Genomic DNA, 14,778 nt, shown 5'->3' with positions numbered 1-14,778 from the left:
GGTGCAGTGGGGCTGGGAGCACCGAAACCAGGCCTTGCCTTCACAGTAAAGGTCCCTAACCTTCTCATGGTCGTGGATCTTACATTCACTGCAACCTACTCCTCCACCCCCAGTCCTCAGCAAAACATAAGTATATACATGTATTTTGTATGGAATTTCATAGAATCTATTGTGATTTTTGTTGATAAAACAATTTGGAGGCTTGATTAGGGTTTGTTTTTTTTTTTTTTTCCTGACAGTCAGCATTTGCCTTTTCAAATACAGTAGGTTTCTGACGGATTTCCCCTCATCTGACAGATTTGTCTCCTCAGAGGAGACAGCTCCAAGTGTAGCCAGGTGTCTGGGGTTAGGACAACTTATTCTTTTCCCCAGAGTTCCACAGCTGGTGGTATCAGCCTACTTTCTGGGCATGTTTACTCCTTTTTGATTACACAGTATCATTCATCAGCCATACTACGAAGCCAGTCCAAATTAAAATAGAAGATTACCATCAGAATCCTGCTCTCTAGTTGCATTTATAAAGGCTTTTTTGTGTCTTTGTCCTTGGAGACTACATTGTAGAGGATTACTTTAGTCTTAAAAAAGTAATCCGTAGGCTAAAGAGAGAGTCCAGTTCATCCTTGTGGCTTGGGAAAGATCAAGCCACAAATCAAGCTCTGGTAGCCTAGTGCCTAAGGCACTTGACTGCTAACCAGAAGGCTGGCAGTTCAAACCCACCAGCCACTCCTTGGAAGGAAGATGGGGCAATCTACTTCCATAGTGATACTGCCTCATAAACCCAAGAAGGGGTCGCTATGAGTCGGGTCCGACTCGACGGCACGTAACAACAACAACAACAATCATCTATACTGGGGTCATTCATGAGGTGGGTTCCTTATCAGCCAGCCAGTTTTCTTTTCATTTGGGACTGCAACACAGGGTGACTTGTATTTTTCTACCTGAGAAAAGGTTTTCAAACATTTCCTATTATTTGAATATTTCTACTTTACTCCTCCACTCCACTCCTCTAATTTTCAATCACTATCGTAGAATTACCTGTAAGGTTTGTTTTATTGGTGCTTCTTGTTTTTTTTTGTTTTCTCTGGTCATTGAATGAACCATAAAGAAATACACTCTGTGAGATCTATCAGGGAAATACGTATGCTTAGTAAAGTTTTAAGAGAGGAGCTATTGAGATATCATGAGTCCTAGTCCTAGTCCAGACTGCCTTCATTATGACAGGCGTCTTGGTGGCCCAAAGAGGTGAAGGAGCTTTTCTTTGAAATGTGAATCACGCTGAAGTGTCCCTGCTTTTATAACTTTCCAGCATAAATTATCTAATCAAGGGGTTCAATTTTATCATTGGAAAGTGTCTAAGGCATTTTAAAATGCAGATTCTATCTTATTAAACCTTTGAGTTTTCAACTATGCTTGATAATTAAGTATTACTTGCAATTTAGCAACATATGGTCCTCAAAATCAGAGTACAGCATCCAGCATGGATCTAGTACATTTTTGGACAAATGTGTAATTAAAGCTTTAATCATGATGGGAATTAGAAACAAGTTATTGATTATTTATGTCTGTGTAGAGGGAAGTGGGTAATACGCTGTATTGACTTTTTTTTTTTTTTTTTTTTCTACAGGTGAGACCACTACTCCTCGGGCCATCCTGACAGGCCACGACTGTGAGATCACCTGTGCTGTGGTCTGCGCTGAGCTGGGCCTGGTGTTAAGTGGTTCTAAAGGTAAAGCTCAATACCTTCATATAATATATGCATTTCTTGTGTCTTCTAGCAACAAATTACCAAAGATGAATTTGATACCATTTTCAGTAAAGCTGTGTGATTATGGTAGTCATCAGCCACATAGGGCTATTTAAAATTAAGTCAATTGAAACTTGCAGTTTCTCCATGGCACTTGCCCTGCTTCCTATGCTCCATATCCACATGTGGCTAGTAGCTACTGGAGAAGCACAGATACTAAACATTTCCATCATCACAGAAACTTCTGTTGGACAGCACTGGTGAGGTTAAAGAGTGTAAGGTGTTTTATGAAGACAGCCCATAATTGTCACATTTCTTTGAGGCAGAAACAAGGGTATATGTCCTTCTGAACTTTGTCTGGACTGGACTCCTTCACACACTGGAGTGGCAACTCTTGACCAAGGCTGTTTTAACCTCCAAATAGCAGGCTACCCAGGCCCCAGAGTGACACTGAGAATGTCACTGTGAGCTGATTTGCCCTAGTAGTATCAGCATACATTGAAGCCAAAGATATTAAGCGACCTTTCCAAAAGCACATGCAGCAAATCAGGATCTGACCAGAGCTGTTTCCAGTTCATTGCTTATTCCATTGTAATAGTCTGTCCATCTCCCTTCTGTGCTTTGAGCACAAATGAAAGGCTTATGTGGGGGGAACATGAGTATTTGAGGCACCTTCCCTGTGTCCTGTCTAGTAGTAGCTAGACTACTACTTAGTCTAGCTAAAAAGCCTTATTAAATATTCAGAGGATCATGTTTCAAAATTGAGTTGGTCAAAATACTGATCAAGTGTAATAATGACAACTGATTTTTGTTTTTCCTTATACTGAGCAATTCCATACATGCAAATCCACCATGAGTTCATGGGCTGTGTGCAGTCTGAGTCAGCATATGTAGGATGAACCTTCATGTTACAGGCAGCCCTTGCTTTGTACAGTGGTACAGGACCATAAAAATGACCATTGAAACTGGAGCCACACAAAGTGATCTCCATAATCAATATGAAAGTGTATGCTTGTTCCATGACCTTGTAAAAAATTCTCAACACATTAAAAACACTCAGTTATAAAGGTATAGGGATGTTTTTAAAATAGTAAAATTCAAGTTTATTTAGTACACTGTTATTTAAAACATTAGAAAAATTGAGAATTAAAAGGGTTTTCTTTCTGCAAAACATAAACATATCAGAGTAGAGTGAACAGTGCTTGCCTCCTTCTCATGGTATAACTTATGATGTAGAGCAAGCATCTTTTCTGTACCTTGGCAAAGGTACAGACTCCTAAGTTTGGATCCACTTCCAACATTTCATCCTTTATGCTTTTAATGTTGTGCAGTGTCCCCTAGATTCCTTTAATGCAAAGTCTTTTGCTGGCATCACTTCTGGGACTTCTTTAACATTTTTGTTACAAGCACTTTCCTCATTTATGTTGATAAGTTCACCTTCACTGATTTTCTCCAGCAATATATTTAGTCTCATGAATGGTGACAGTGTCGACATTCCTACAGTCAGCTATTTCTCCTGTAACTCCATTCATGTTCAATGTGAATTCCACTTTTAGCATTATCCCTTTTCATTTCTTTACTGCAGTTTCACTTTTGCTGGCCAATTCCCTCTTTTGATTATCTATCTTTATAAAATGTCATGTAGGTTTATCATTAGGAGACAAGGAAGCAATACAGTTATATGCTCTGCTGTCTGTGCAGTAAGTGAAGCTTGCTCAGTGACCAGTCACCAACAAACTTTGAAAGAAGTGATGTGATTGGTCGCCAATCATAATGCGTATCTGTTACTTACATAGTGATTTGTGGGCTAGTAGACTAGCAGCCAAGTTTGTACTTTGTATAGTCATTGAATTTTCCAATCATATTGTCAGAGGACTGATGTTTAAAGTTTGATAGCTGAAGTAGAGACATGTTAGATGCCTGCAATGGAAGAACTGCTTCATGTATTTCTGTTTGAGCACCCCTGTTTTCAAAAGGGCATGTAGGCACATGGGGAGTGGGTAATGATTTCATGTGGCCAGGGGAGTAGAAGGGTACTTGCCCCCAGAGACCGCTCTTGTCTGACTCAGATATCCCTTGGAACTTACTCATCACAAAAGCAATCACTGTTACCTACCCCTTTGCTTTGCACATAGCAGACACTCAATAAACATAAAACTAATGTGTATGGGTTTTTCAGCAGTTACCTTACCTACTCAGGCGTCTCAGCCTGGGGAGCTGGGAGTGGTGGATGCCGTTGCTCATTTTGGGGGACAGTGGGCAAGTGGATTTAGTTGTCAAAGAGAAGCAACAGAAGGCTCTCTATGTGAATTTATTTGGGGGACTACCAGAGACCTCCTTTCAATGTGGAGTAGCAGTGAGAGGGAAGAATATGTCAAAGCCTAATCATAAGAGCCACAGGAAGCAGCAGAACTGAAGAAATGAATCAGAGAAAGGGGCGTAGGCCTCCAGAGCGGCCCTTACAGGCTCTCCCCACCGGGCCCACAGTGCTAGTAGCGAGGGAGGCCTCTGTGAGAGCAGGAAGAGGTTATAGTGCCTAAGGGCAGCCTCATGTTTGCATGCATCCCAGCCTTCCTTGAAGCTGCTCTAAGGTTTGAAATTTGTCCTTTTCTCTCTGAATTCCTCCCGTTTGTCTCAGTAATTGGCATAATGAATTTCGTAAAGTAACTTCCTACTTCTTGAAGAAGGGTGAACTGGAATGAGTATGACTTGGCTCTCTGTTCTCCCAAGTGGAAGGTGAGATCTGGCAAGAATGAAGAGGAAATTTTACAAAATCGTTTGTGTTTAAGATCTATATGCTTTTAAGGTTTTCTACAACTGTTGTGTGGCACTTTAATTGTGTTTGACATGTTCTTAAGATTCAGATCACATGTGTCTGTTTTCTTTACCAAAAATTAATTTTGCCTTTTACGTCTTTTATCAGAAGGACCGTGTCTCATACATTCCATGAATGGAGACCTGTTGAGAACCCTGGAGGGGCCTGAAAATTGCCTGAAACCAAAACTCATTCAGGCTTCAAGAGAAGGTCACTGTGTCATATTCTATGAACACGGCCTCTTCTGTACATTCAGTGTGAATGGAAAACTCCAGGCCACTATGCAAACAGATGATAACATAAAGGTGAGTGCACTGTAGAATTTTCAGCATTCTAGATTTTTACCTTCAACTGTGGAACGTGAGAAGGTATAGAGTTCACTGAAGACACCTGTTTTTAAGTTGTGGAGGGCCTCTTTCTCATGGCAACAGAAAACCCTCATGTAGCACTTGGACAACGTTTGTCAGCCCACAGACCACAGCATGTCCCAGCTGTGCTGAATGCATTGCTCGTCCAGGATACTTCACCTGTGAGATCACTTAGTGAAGCTGATGATGACGTTTCAGAAGAGAGGTTTTTTTCTAAGGGCCTGTGATGCCATCCTGGGTAACTTTTAGTGGTACTGCTCTGCTCAGTTTTTGTTGTTTCTTAAGAAAATTCACTGCACACTGTTGTTTTCTGAGCACCAAAGCTAAGATTAGGTTACACCTAAAACTGGCTCCTCTTTATTGAATAGATGGAAGCAGCAGGAACTATGGCTATTTCGGATCAGCGTCTCATTTCAGGTTTCACATCCTCATAGACAACAAGAGCAACACTTAAGAAGTTAAGGGGGTAGGGCTTCAGATTGTCATGTATATTAATCCGCTGCCATCGAGTCAACTCTGACTCATAGCGACCCTAAAACAAACAAAAAACAACAACAAACTCACTGTGCCATGGAGTCGGATCCACCTCACAGCCACCCCTCCTTGGGTTTCCGAGGCAGTATCACTATGGAAGTAGATTGCCCAACTTTCCTTCCAAGGAGTGGCTGGTGGGTTTGAACTGCTAGCCCTCTGGTTAGCAGTCACATGCCTTAGGCACTACATTACCAGGGCTCCCAAAGGGCAGAGTAGAACTGTCCCATGGGGTTTCCACAGCTGTAACTCTTTACAGAAACAGACTGCTTCATCTTTCCCCATGGAGCAGCTGGTGGGTTCGAACCACCAACCTTTTGGTTAGCAGACAAGTGCTTAACCATTGTATCACTAGAGTTTCCTCACAGACGTAGTATGGGCTCTTGGTTTTATCATTGTGATCTATATTTAGGTTTTTCATTCCTTAATATTGCCTGATGCCAGGAATTACCTGGAAACAGGGTGGTCAGACTCGATCTGGGAAACTAGGAGAATTTATGTCATTCCAGCCACCCTGGGTCAAGTGTAGCAAGGAGTGAAAAGTCCAGAGCTGACCCTCCTCCTACCCCCAGGGTTCCCTCACTGTACAAGCGCGTCCCCGTGCCCATTCTGGAAAATGATCAAAACACCAGGGAGCTTAGAGGTGAGAAAAGACGGCTCTTGAAAAAGCACTCTTAAAATGACAGTCCTTCCTCTTCAATCTTTTATACTGTGGTGCAAATGATGCCATATCCCAGATGGGCCACTGGGATTACCATTCCTTGTGCACCACAGGAAAAATGACCATGTGATCTGTTCCCATAAAGATTATAGCCTAGGAAACCCTGTGGGGAAATTGTCTGTCATATAGGGTCACTATGAGTTGGAATCAACACAATGGCAGTGGGCTAATATGAGTCAGAATCGACTCAACAGCAATCAACAACATACTGCTGCTGGGTCCCAGGACTGATTTCTTAATTCAGTAAGCTGCTTCCTTTCTCTCTTCCTCCACTTCTCTGACTTTTCTCCACTGCCTGTTGCCTGCCTCCTCTACAAGGGCATATACACCGAGCTACTCACACTCATTTTCCCCTGCCTTCCCATAATACTTCATTTAAACCAAGTACACATCAGAGGGTTTCTTTCCTTTTCTTTACAGTACAAATGTTGATAATCTGTCACTTGCAGTTGCGATTATATTGTCAGCTACACTAATAAATCTGTAAAATAATTTGAAATCCCTTGCTGGCTGAAACAATTTCTGTGGCATTTCATTTAGTACCAAAGGCTCTGGGAAGTTCCTTAGGCCGTAGGAGGGAGGCTTTCTGCAGACTACTTGTACACACATGCTTTCTCTCTCTGCCCTGTAGCCATTGTTTTTCCCTCTAATATTTCCCACTGGATTTTAGGCTTAAATAATCCATTGCCTTTTTCCTAGCACTCCTGCACTTTATCATACTAAGTTGCAAGTGGCAACTGTGTGATTAAAGCGAGCTTGCCTAAAATGAGCACAGCCTGCCCACGGCTCCAGAGACTGACACTTTCACAGCTGCCTCGGGAAGGAAGGAAGGAAGGAAACCGCAAGTTGGGAATATGAGACAGCACAGAGCAAAAATCTCTGTCTCCATCCTCCAGTCTGAGCCTATATAAGGAAAGGAGACCATGGAAACAAATTAGTCATCAGCTCAGACCAGAAATCAGGTTTCTTTGAAATACCAAGAACCCTGCAGGCAGGCAGGCAGGCAGGCAGCCTGGGGAACCTCAGCACTAATCAAGACTTCCCACCTGTTTTTATTTTAAATGCCAGATTGTTCAGTGGCGTTCTGGTTAACGGCATATCATAGTACATCAACTAGGCAATGTTTAGATGTCTTAATGAATAACTTAAATTTAAGTAGGCAGCCTGCACAGAACAGCAAAGTTATTTTATCCTAAACAAAGGCTAACCACTATTTCACCCATAGGAATTCATTTATTTTCTTTTCCTGAGGCTATGTTTTGGGATATGGCCGTCCCCAGCAGACTGCTGTGGCCTGCTGGTATGCTGTCTGCTCAGCTTCTCTGAAATCGAGTGCAGCTACAGTGTTGTCCACGGCGCTGGAGTGCAGAGGACAAGATAATGCATCTTGGGGGCCCTCTTAAGATCTCTCATCAGCCCAACCTGGATGCTGAGAGGGGTGTTAGTTAGAATGAAGAGCAATGTGACTGCTGGGTTGGGCAGAGGGTAAGAGCCGCTCAGTTAGCCTGGCTTTTGCCTCCAGAGGATTTCTTCAGTACCTAACCACAAAGACCAACAAAATATTTTTTTCACTCGCAGGCACCTGACTTATTAAAACGTTTTGGATGCTGATAAATATATGGTCCTTAAAATTTAGGCTTTTTGTAATTCCAGATACAACCAAGATCAGAGATTATGTAATAGAACAAAGAGTTAAAAGATTAATGGTTTTAATCTATATTTTCATAAGCATTTATCCACTAAAAAGCCTCAAGTATAAAACTCAAGTGAACCACAACCTTAAGGTTAATGGATGTTCATCAGCTGAATTTTATAAGTGTAGCAAATAATTATTTGTCATAGACTTCATTGCAATTCCCAGATACCCCCTAAAGAGTCTCCCATTTGTGAAATGAGGAAAAAGGATTATGTTTACTTATATTGAAAAATCTTAATACAGGTATGAGTCGCATAACATCCATTCAGGCAGTGTCTGTGCCCATATATGCTCAATGTCCCCTACTTTTTTTTTTTTCCCAAAAAAAGGAAAGCAGCTTTCCTATTTATTTTTACCCCCTAATTGTTTTAAAGACCCTTAAAACCCATTTCCTCCACCTCCCCCTCTCCTGGCTTCATTCACCTGCCCAGCAGGGTAGATTAGACACTTACGGCAACTAGACTAAAACTCTGAAAGCAGAAGAGTATAATTTGCAAAATTTAGGCATTTTTTTTCCTGGCTTGCTGACAGAATTTATATTTTTCTATGTTCACTGTGGTCAGGTGGCCATATGATTATTATCTTAATGTACTTGGAAAAGAAGTCTTGGAGAGAAGAAGAGGGGGTAGGGAAGGACCTTTTCTATCCAGGTGGGCAAACTCACTCTGTAAAGGAACAGAAAATAGTTCAGGCTTTGCTGGCCATATAGCTTCTGTTACTCCTCCTCTTGTAAGCAGCCACAGAAGAATAGATGTGGCTCTGTTCCAATAAAACTCTATTTATGGACACTAAAATTTGAAGTTCTTATAATTTTCATGTCACAAAGTATTTTTTTCCAACTATTTAAAAATGTAAAAACAAATAGCCACACAAAGACCTTAGCTTACCAAGCCCCCTCTTTTAGATGCTTGAAGCAGCAAAGTCTGTGTTGACCCTGCTTGCCCAGTAGGGCACAAAGAGACAGGGAGGCTAGACTGGCCAGCAGCAGCCCTGGCTGAGCACGCTCAGCCCTGAGTCAAGAAGAAAGTACTCAGCCTGGGCCTCACCACCCTGGGTGGGGTGGTTCTCCACCAAGTCGTCTTCCCAACTGCTGTAAAATCCAGTAGGCCCAGGGAGGTGCTAAAGCTGGTGATCTTCTACAGTGGGGCTGTACGTGTTGTTGGGGATGTGATGTCCGCTAGTGCTGTCTGCCCAGCTTGCCCAGCTGTGGTACAACACGAGGTCACCGTATCAACGGGAGAGAGGAGAGAGGGAGAGAGAGGGAGAGATAGAGAGAGATAGAGAGATGCTCAGGAGGCTCTTCAGTTTAGAGGGTTTGTCCCTGTTGAAAACATGTACCATCAGGTAGCATCTGTAGAGCTGAAAGGGTCTGCCTTCTCATCCTTAAAGTAAACAAAACTGAAGCACTGCCTAACTTTTTCCATTTAATTTTTGAAAAAATGGCAGGTCTTCCACAACTCAGGGTTTCCTATAAACTCCTAAGGCACACACACAGACACACGCACACACACTCTCTTCTCCCCACACTGAAGTAGCTGGCATCATGTAGGAAATTAATCAACCACAGGATGGAGCCTGGAGTTGTCCTTGAGCCACAGCTTCACTGAACATCGCTGTGTCTCGTAGGCCATGCAGCTGAGCCGGGACGGGCAGTACCTGCTCACAGGAGGAGACAATGGTGTGGTCATGGTGTGGCAGGTGTCTGACCTCAAGCAGCTCTTCACCTATCCAGGCTGTGATGCCGGGATCCGGGCCATGGCTCTGTCTTATGACCAGAGGTAAGATGGGGCTCATGGGCCACAATGGTGATCCTCACAGCTGTGAGGGGAATTTATTTTAATGGACTGATGGATGAATTGGGTTGTGGGAGTCACCTATGCAATCAAAAGAGCCAATGAAATGTTTGGGCTTCCAAGGACACTTTTTTGGAAGTGTGGTATCTTTTGGATAGCACTGATACTCTTAGACAAAGGTTGAGCAGCTCCAAGGGAGGTGCCTCTAAACATCTCGTCTTACTGCTTTCATCTCATTATCCCCACTGCCACCTTCTCAAGGATAGGAGCCAGCAGCAGCTCTGTCTTTAGTGTCATGTCAGTGAGTCACTGTGTTTTGAGGACTAGACCTCCACCTAGACCATAATGGACACAGCACAGCCCTCTAGAGAGGACAGCCCAGCTCAAATCATGGCCAACTCTCAGCTTTCTCACACTCCATCAATAACCTGCCTGTCAGAGGTGGTCTGTCACCTGTTGTGTGCTACTGTTTTCACAAGCAAACAGTTTGAGACTCTGATTCTTTCCTTTGATTCTGACCTAATGTGAAGGACAGGCCTGTCCAGGCCCGCCCAGCTCCCTTAGAAATGGTCAAGTCTACTCAAGTTTCAGCGGCTCATCCTGCCCTCCTGTCCACACTGCCCCTTTCAATGAATAAAGCAAGTTGTGGCTTGGGTCCTTGTGGAGCATCAGGAGGAGGCAACACTCTGAGCTTCCTCAGGATGGTGTTTAGTCATCAACACTGCACACCAGTTCTCACAAATGTAGATCTTACCACCACCACCTCTGTTAACCTTGTGGACCTGGAGAGGGCAGTTCTCGCTTTACTGGCAAGGCCCTAGGAAAGGAACAGGCTTGTAAACCTTCCATCTGCTCTGTGCTTCCCTCAGGTGCATCATTTCCGGCATGGCCTCGGGAAGCATTGTCCTCTTCTACAATGACTTTAACCGGTGGCATCACGAATACCAAACCCGCTACTGATGAGTCAGCCACGTTGGCCCTGCCCCACCACTGGGCAGGGGAAGTACCCCAGCATCGTTCTCTTAGAAATAGCTATTACAACTGAATGTAACTTAAATTTGCTCTAAGAAGCAAAATATTTTTTAAAGTTAATTGCTATTTTTGTAGCCTTTGCTTGACTTTTTTGGGGGGAATAGCAAAGCAGAAAACTGGCTGCTGGGTTCTGTAGTTTTAAAAAAAAATCTATATTTTTAGTCATAATGAGAAGTCTATTTTCACCAATTATGGAAACTTACAATGAGGCGAGAAAGCCCACTAATTCTAGCTATATTATGAAGAATCATTTCCCATTTATCTGTAATCTTGAGAAATACATGATTTTTACCATAGGGAAATGGGTTATGATACTGGGATGGGGGCTTTTATGCTGTACTTTGGGTCCTGTATTTTTTCCAAAATTATTGTACTTCTTCAGCACTGAAACTCCTGGGATTTAAATAGTAATTAATGTTAAAATTATGGTAAATGTAATTTAAAACATCTCAGTGAATTATTTCTATCACTATTACTGTTTAAGCATGTTTTAGACTTAGGAAGTTATGGTTTGAGGGAGGTATTTTATCGTGTGGTTAACCTTAAAGAATCTAATGTTATAGCAAGTGTGAAATATCTACTCTTTTCCTGATCTGTCGTCTTCATAGCACACCAAAATGAAATGACGGAAATGTTCTTGGACTCACTTTCAAAGTTAATGCAAGTACCAAAGCTCACCCCTGAGGGCTGGCTGTGGCTGTGAGCTGAGGCAGAGCCGTCTGGACCATGCACACCCCCACCCTGGGTTTGCGAACAGACGCCACCAGGTGCTGTATTAAGCAATGCCCATTTCACTTTCTATTTGCTATTAAACTATCTACACCATCCTTTTGATTAGCAATTTGTACTAAGAAACAATGTTATTTTGGTGTTGTAAACTTCTACTTTTGTAGTAGATTGCTGTGTGGAATTCTGTGAAAAATATTTGAGAAAAGGTCTGTACTGCATAAATAAATTCTTTGTATGTTGTGAACTTTGAGTTGAAACTGACATTCCATCTCTCTTTCTCTTGCAACTTAAAGAGGTCTCGATTTTCTTACCCTATACATTCATCTATTCTTCAAAAACAAAGATACAGAATGGAAAAACTCAGGTTGACAGGAACAGTAAATAAAATGTAATTAAATTGCTGGAAATAACTTTTTCACTCTTAACTTTTAAACATTGATAAGATAATAGTTATTTGCAGAGATAGTTGTGATCAATAACCAGTGAGAGAGAGGTTTTCCTGAACAAATGCAGGAAGCTAGCCTTCTCTGGCTGAAGCCTCCATCTTGTTTGATTTCCCCAAATAGGAAAACTAGATCTGTGTCTGAGAAGTAACTAAATAAGGAACTTAATATGTCATTTCATCTAAGATGTACCATTATTTGATAAACCATTAAGAAGGAAAACAGGTAAGTACAATGTCAGAGAGAGGGATAGAAAGTATCTTCTCAGAATCAAATATCCTAAGTTATTGGCAAGTTAACTGACCCAACCTCCTCACCAGTGTTAACTCTTAGGTGATATTTTAGAAACTTTAGTGAAAATGGTAGAAGAAAATCAGCAAAACCTAAGTCATATGTCAGTCATGATACTTACCTCATCGTAAGACTCCTAATGCAAGGTTAATAAGCAGCTTCCTTGTGGAACCTAGAAATACTCAGTGCTGCTACTTACAAAACATATATCCTACAATTATGGAAAATTAAGTAAAACACAACTAATTCTTCATGAAACAATATAGCTGACATCAACACATATCTTATGATAGAATCTGTTTAGTATGGTATTTTTTTAGGACTTAATATTCACTTATTTTATCCAATTTTAACTCCTCTAAGTAAAAACAAAACCATTAATTCAAAAGAATGTAAAGCAATGGGGGGAAAAAATCAAAGTAGGGGTGATTTGGGGATGAAACGGAATGACCCAGAAAAAAAGGGAAATGGTGGCACATCGGTAAGTGGAGCAGCTGTGAAAGTGCAGTGTGTTTGGTTCCCATACTGTAATTTAGGCTGGTGTAAAACCACATCACCTCAAGAAATTAAGATTTTACTCCTAGTACTGACGCTTCTGCAAATATAACCAATCCCGTCCTTAAGACTCTGCAGTTTAAGACACGCTGTTAGATCTCTGGGGGAAAAGCATGAGAACCTAGAAAACAGAGTGTGAAAATCTGACAGCCACATGCGTACAAACTTGTAGACAAGTCACCCAAGAAATCTTATACCTAAAATATGCCATTTTTTAAAATAAAGTACAGTAATAAAAAGAAACTAATTTGTTCCTTGAAAGCACATCACATATTCAGTACTACTTATCAGCATACAAAACAAGAAGATTCAAAATGGCCTACCTGGGAACTATGAACAGTTCAAGGTAGCACAGCAGGCCAAGAGCTAATCACCTGGGGCTGCTCTTTAGTTCAGCTCAGAGCACAACACATGATGCCAATGGCCCCATCACCACCATCAGATGGGCAGTAAGATGGCAGTGGCCACATGGCTATTTTTTGCCATCGAGTTGGACCCGACTCATAGCAATCCCTCCTTGGGTTTCTGAGGTTAGTCAAGTTTATATGAGAGGGCCAGGGGATGCCATAATGCAGTCAGACCCAGAGCACCACGTGTAGCTCTCTTCAGTGAGCCTTGCAGCCTGAATGGCAGACTTCCCATAGCTTCTCTCAGCAAGCAGGATTGAATTCAAACTGCCTGCAGCAATTGAGCTCTTCCAAGATCCTTACAGGTCAGGATAGAAATTTTCATTACGTATCTTTGATACATTTTTATTGGGTATAATTTCAAGAACTGGCCATGCAAATCAGGAGCCTAGCATGGTCCTGCTGCATCATTGCTGATGTAAACAATGATGTAAAGAGGTTCCTTGTCAATCAAGCAGGACTTTAATCTAAGCAGTTGAAGAATTTTTGCTAGTTCCTTGTATGTGCTGGGAGCTCTGGTGGTGTAGTGGCTAAGACACTTGACTGTTAACCAAAAGGCTGGCAGTTCAGACCCACCAGCCACTCCTTGGAAAGAAGATTAGGCAATCTACTTCCATAGAGATACCGCCTCAGAAACCCAAGGAGGGGTTGCTATGAGTCGGATTCAACTCAACGGCAGTGCGTTAGGGTTTTGTGTGTGTGTGTGTGTGTGCGTGTGTGTGTGCGGCATATGGAGTAGCAGCTAGTCCCACAACCTCACTTCACATAAAATCACATTAGGCAAATCACACAAACACCGAAAGAAGGAAGACAAGCCTTAAATTTCAAAATCGGCGTATCTCCTCCCCCCCCCCATTGCAGTCAGTCAAGTTGATTCCAACTCATGGCAAGTCCACAAGTGAGAGGAGAACCGCAGAGTTTTCAATGGCTGTTTTTTGCCAGGCCTTTCTTTCCAGGTGCCTCTGGTAGACAGAAACCTCCAATTTCCGGTCAGCATTCCAGCATGTTAATCATTTGCACCACCCAAGGACTCCCATAAACATCAGCAAATGAGAGCCATGCCCCTACTTCTCTAACTGGCTATTCCTGCCCTACAAGCGGTTTGCAGGGGAAGCCAGGATGCTGCAGTATTTCAGAACTTCCCACTTCTAAAAAGGAAGTACTCAGAACCAAACCAAACTCACTGCCATCGAGTCACTTTCAACCCACAGTGACCCTCCTCCACGTTGGGTTTCCAAGGCTGTAAATCTTTGTGGAAGCAGATTGCTTCACCTTCCTTCTGCGGAACGGTTGGTGGGTTCAAACCACTAATCTTTTGGTTAGCAGCCAAATGCCTACTATACCACTGTTGTTATTGTTGTTGTGTGCCATCGAGTCAAACCCGACTCATAGCGACCCCTCCTTGGGTTTCCGAGGCAGTATCACTACGGAAGTAGGATTGCCCAACCTTCCTTCCGAGGAGTGGCTGGTGGGTTTGAACCACCAGCCGTCTGGTTAGCAGGCAAGTGTTTTAGCCACTATGCTACCAGAGCCCCCGGGGATGGCCTCAGGGCCTCGGGCAGTCAGCTGCCACACCCAAGGCTGGCGGTTCAAACCCACCGGCTGCTCCCCACCAGGTAGACTATACCACTAGAACTCCTTAATGTAGTACTG

At 42.6% G+C, this 14,778-nt stretch overlaps 1 protein-coding gene across 1 annotated transcript in view; it reads left to right on the top strand.

Annotated features, from left to right (window-relative positions):
- Window positions 1-10,628, top strand: part of LRBA (LPS responsive beige-like anchor protein) — a 1,065,192-nt gene extending 1,054,564 nt beyond the window's left edge. Inside the window, 4 exon segments of the mRNA XM_042782393.1 lie at window positions 1,625-1,726; window positions 4,668-4,864; window positions 9,502-9,653; window positions 10,538-10,628. Of these exon segments, the coding sequence (XP_042638327.1) occupies window positions 1,625-1,726; window positions 4,668-4,864; window positions 9,502-9,653; window positions 10,538-10,628 (542 nt within the window).
- The last annotated feature ends 4,150 nt before the right edge of the window (window positions 10,629-14,778 follow it).

The sequence above is a fragment of the Orycteropus afer genome, unplaced genomic scaffold (assembly GCF_000298275.1).
Source record: "Orycteropus afer afer isolate SDZICR_OR568_19922 unplaced genomic scaffold, OryAfe1.0 scaffold00297, whole genome shotgun sequence".
Lineage (NCBI taxonomy): Eukaryota > Metazoa > Chordata > Mammalia > Tubulidentata > Orycteropodidae > Orycteropus > Orycteropus afer.
The sequence above is the reverse complement of the archived record's forward strand: the minus strand, read 5'-3'. Positions and strand labels throughout refer to the sequence as shown.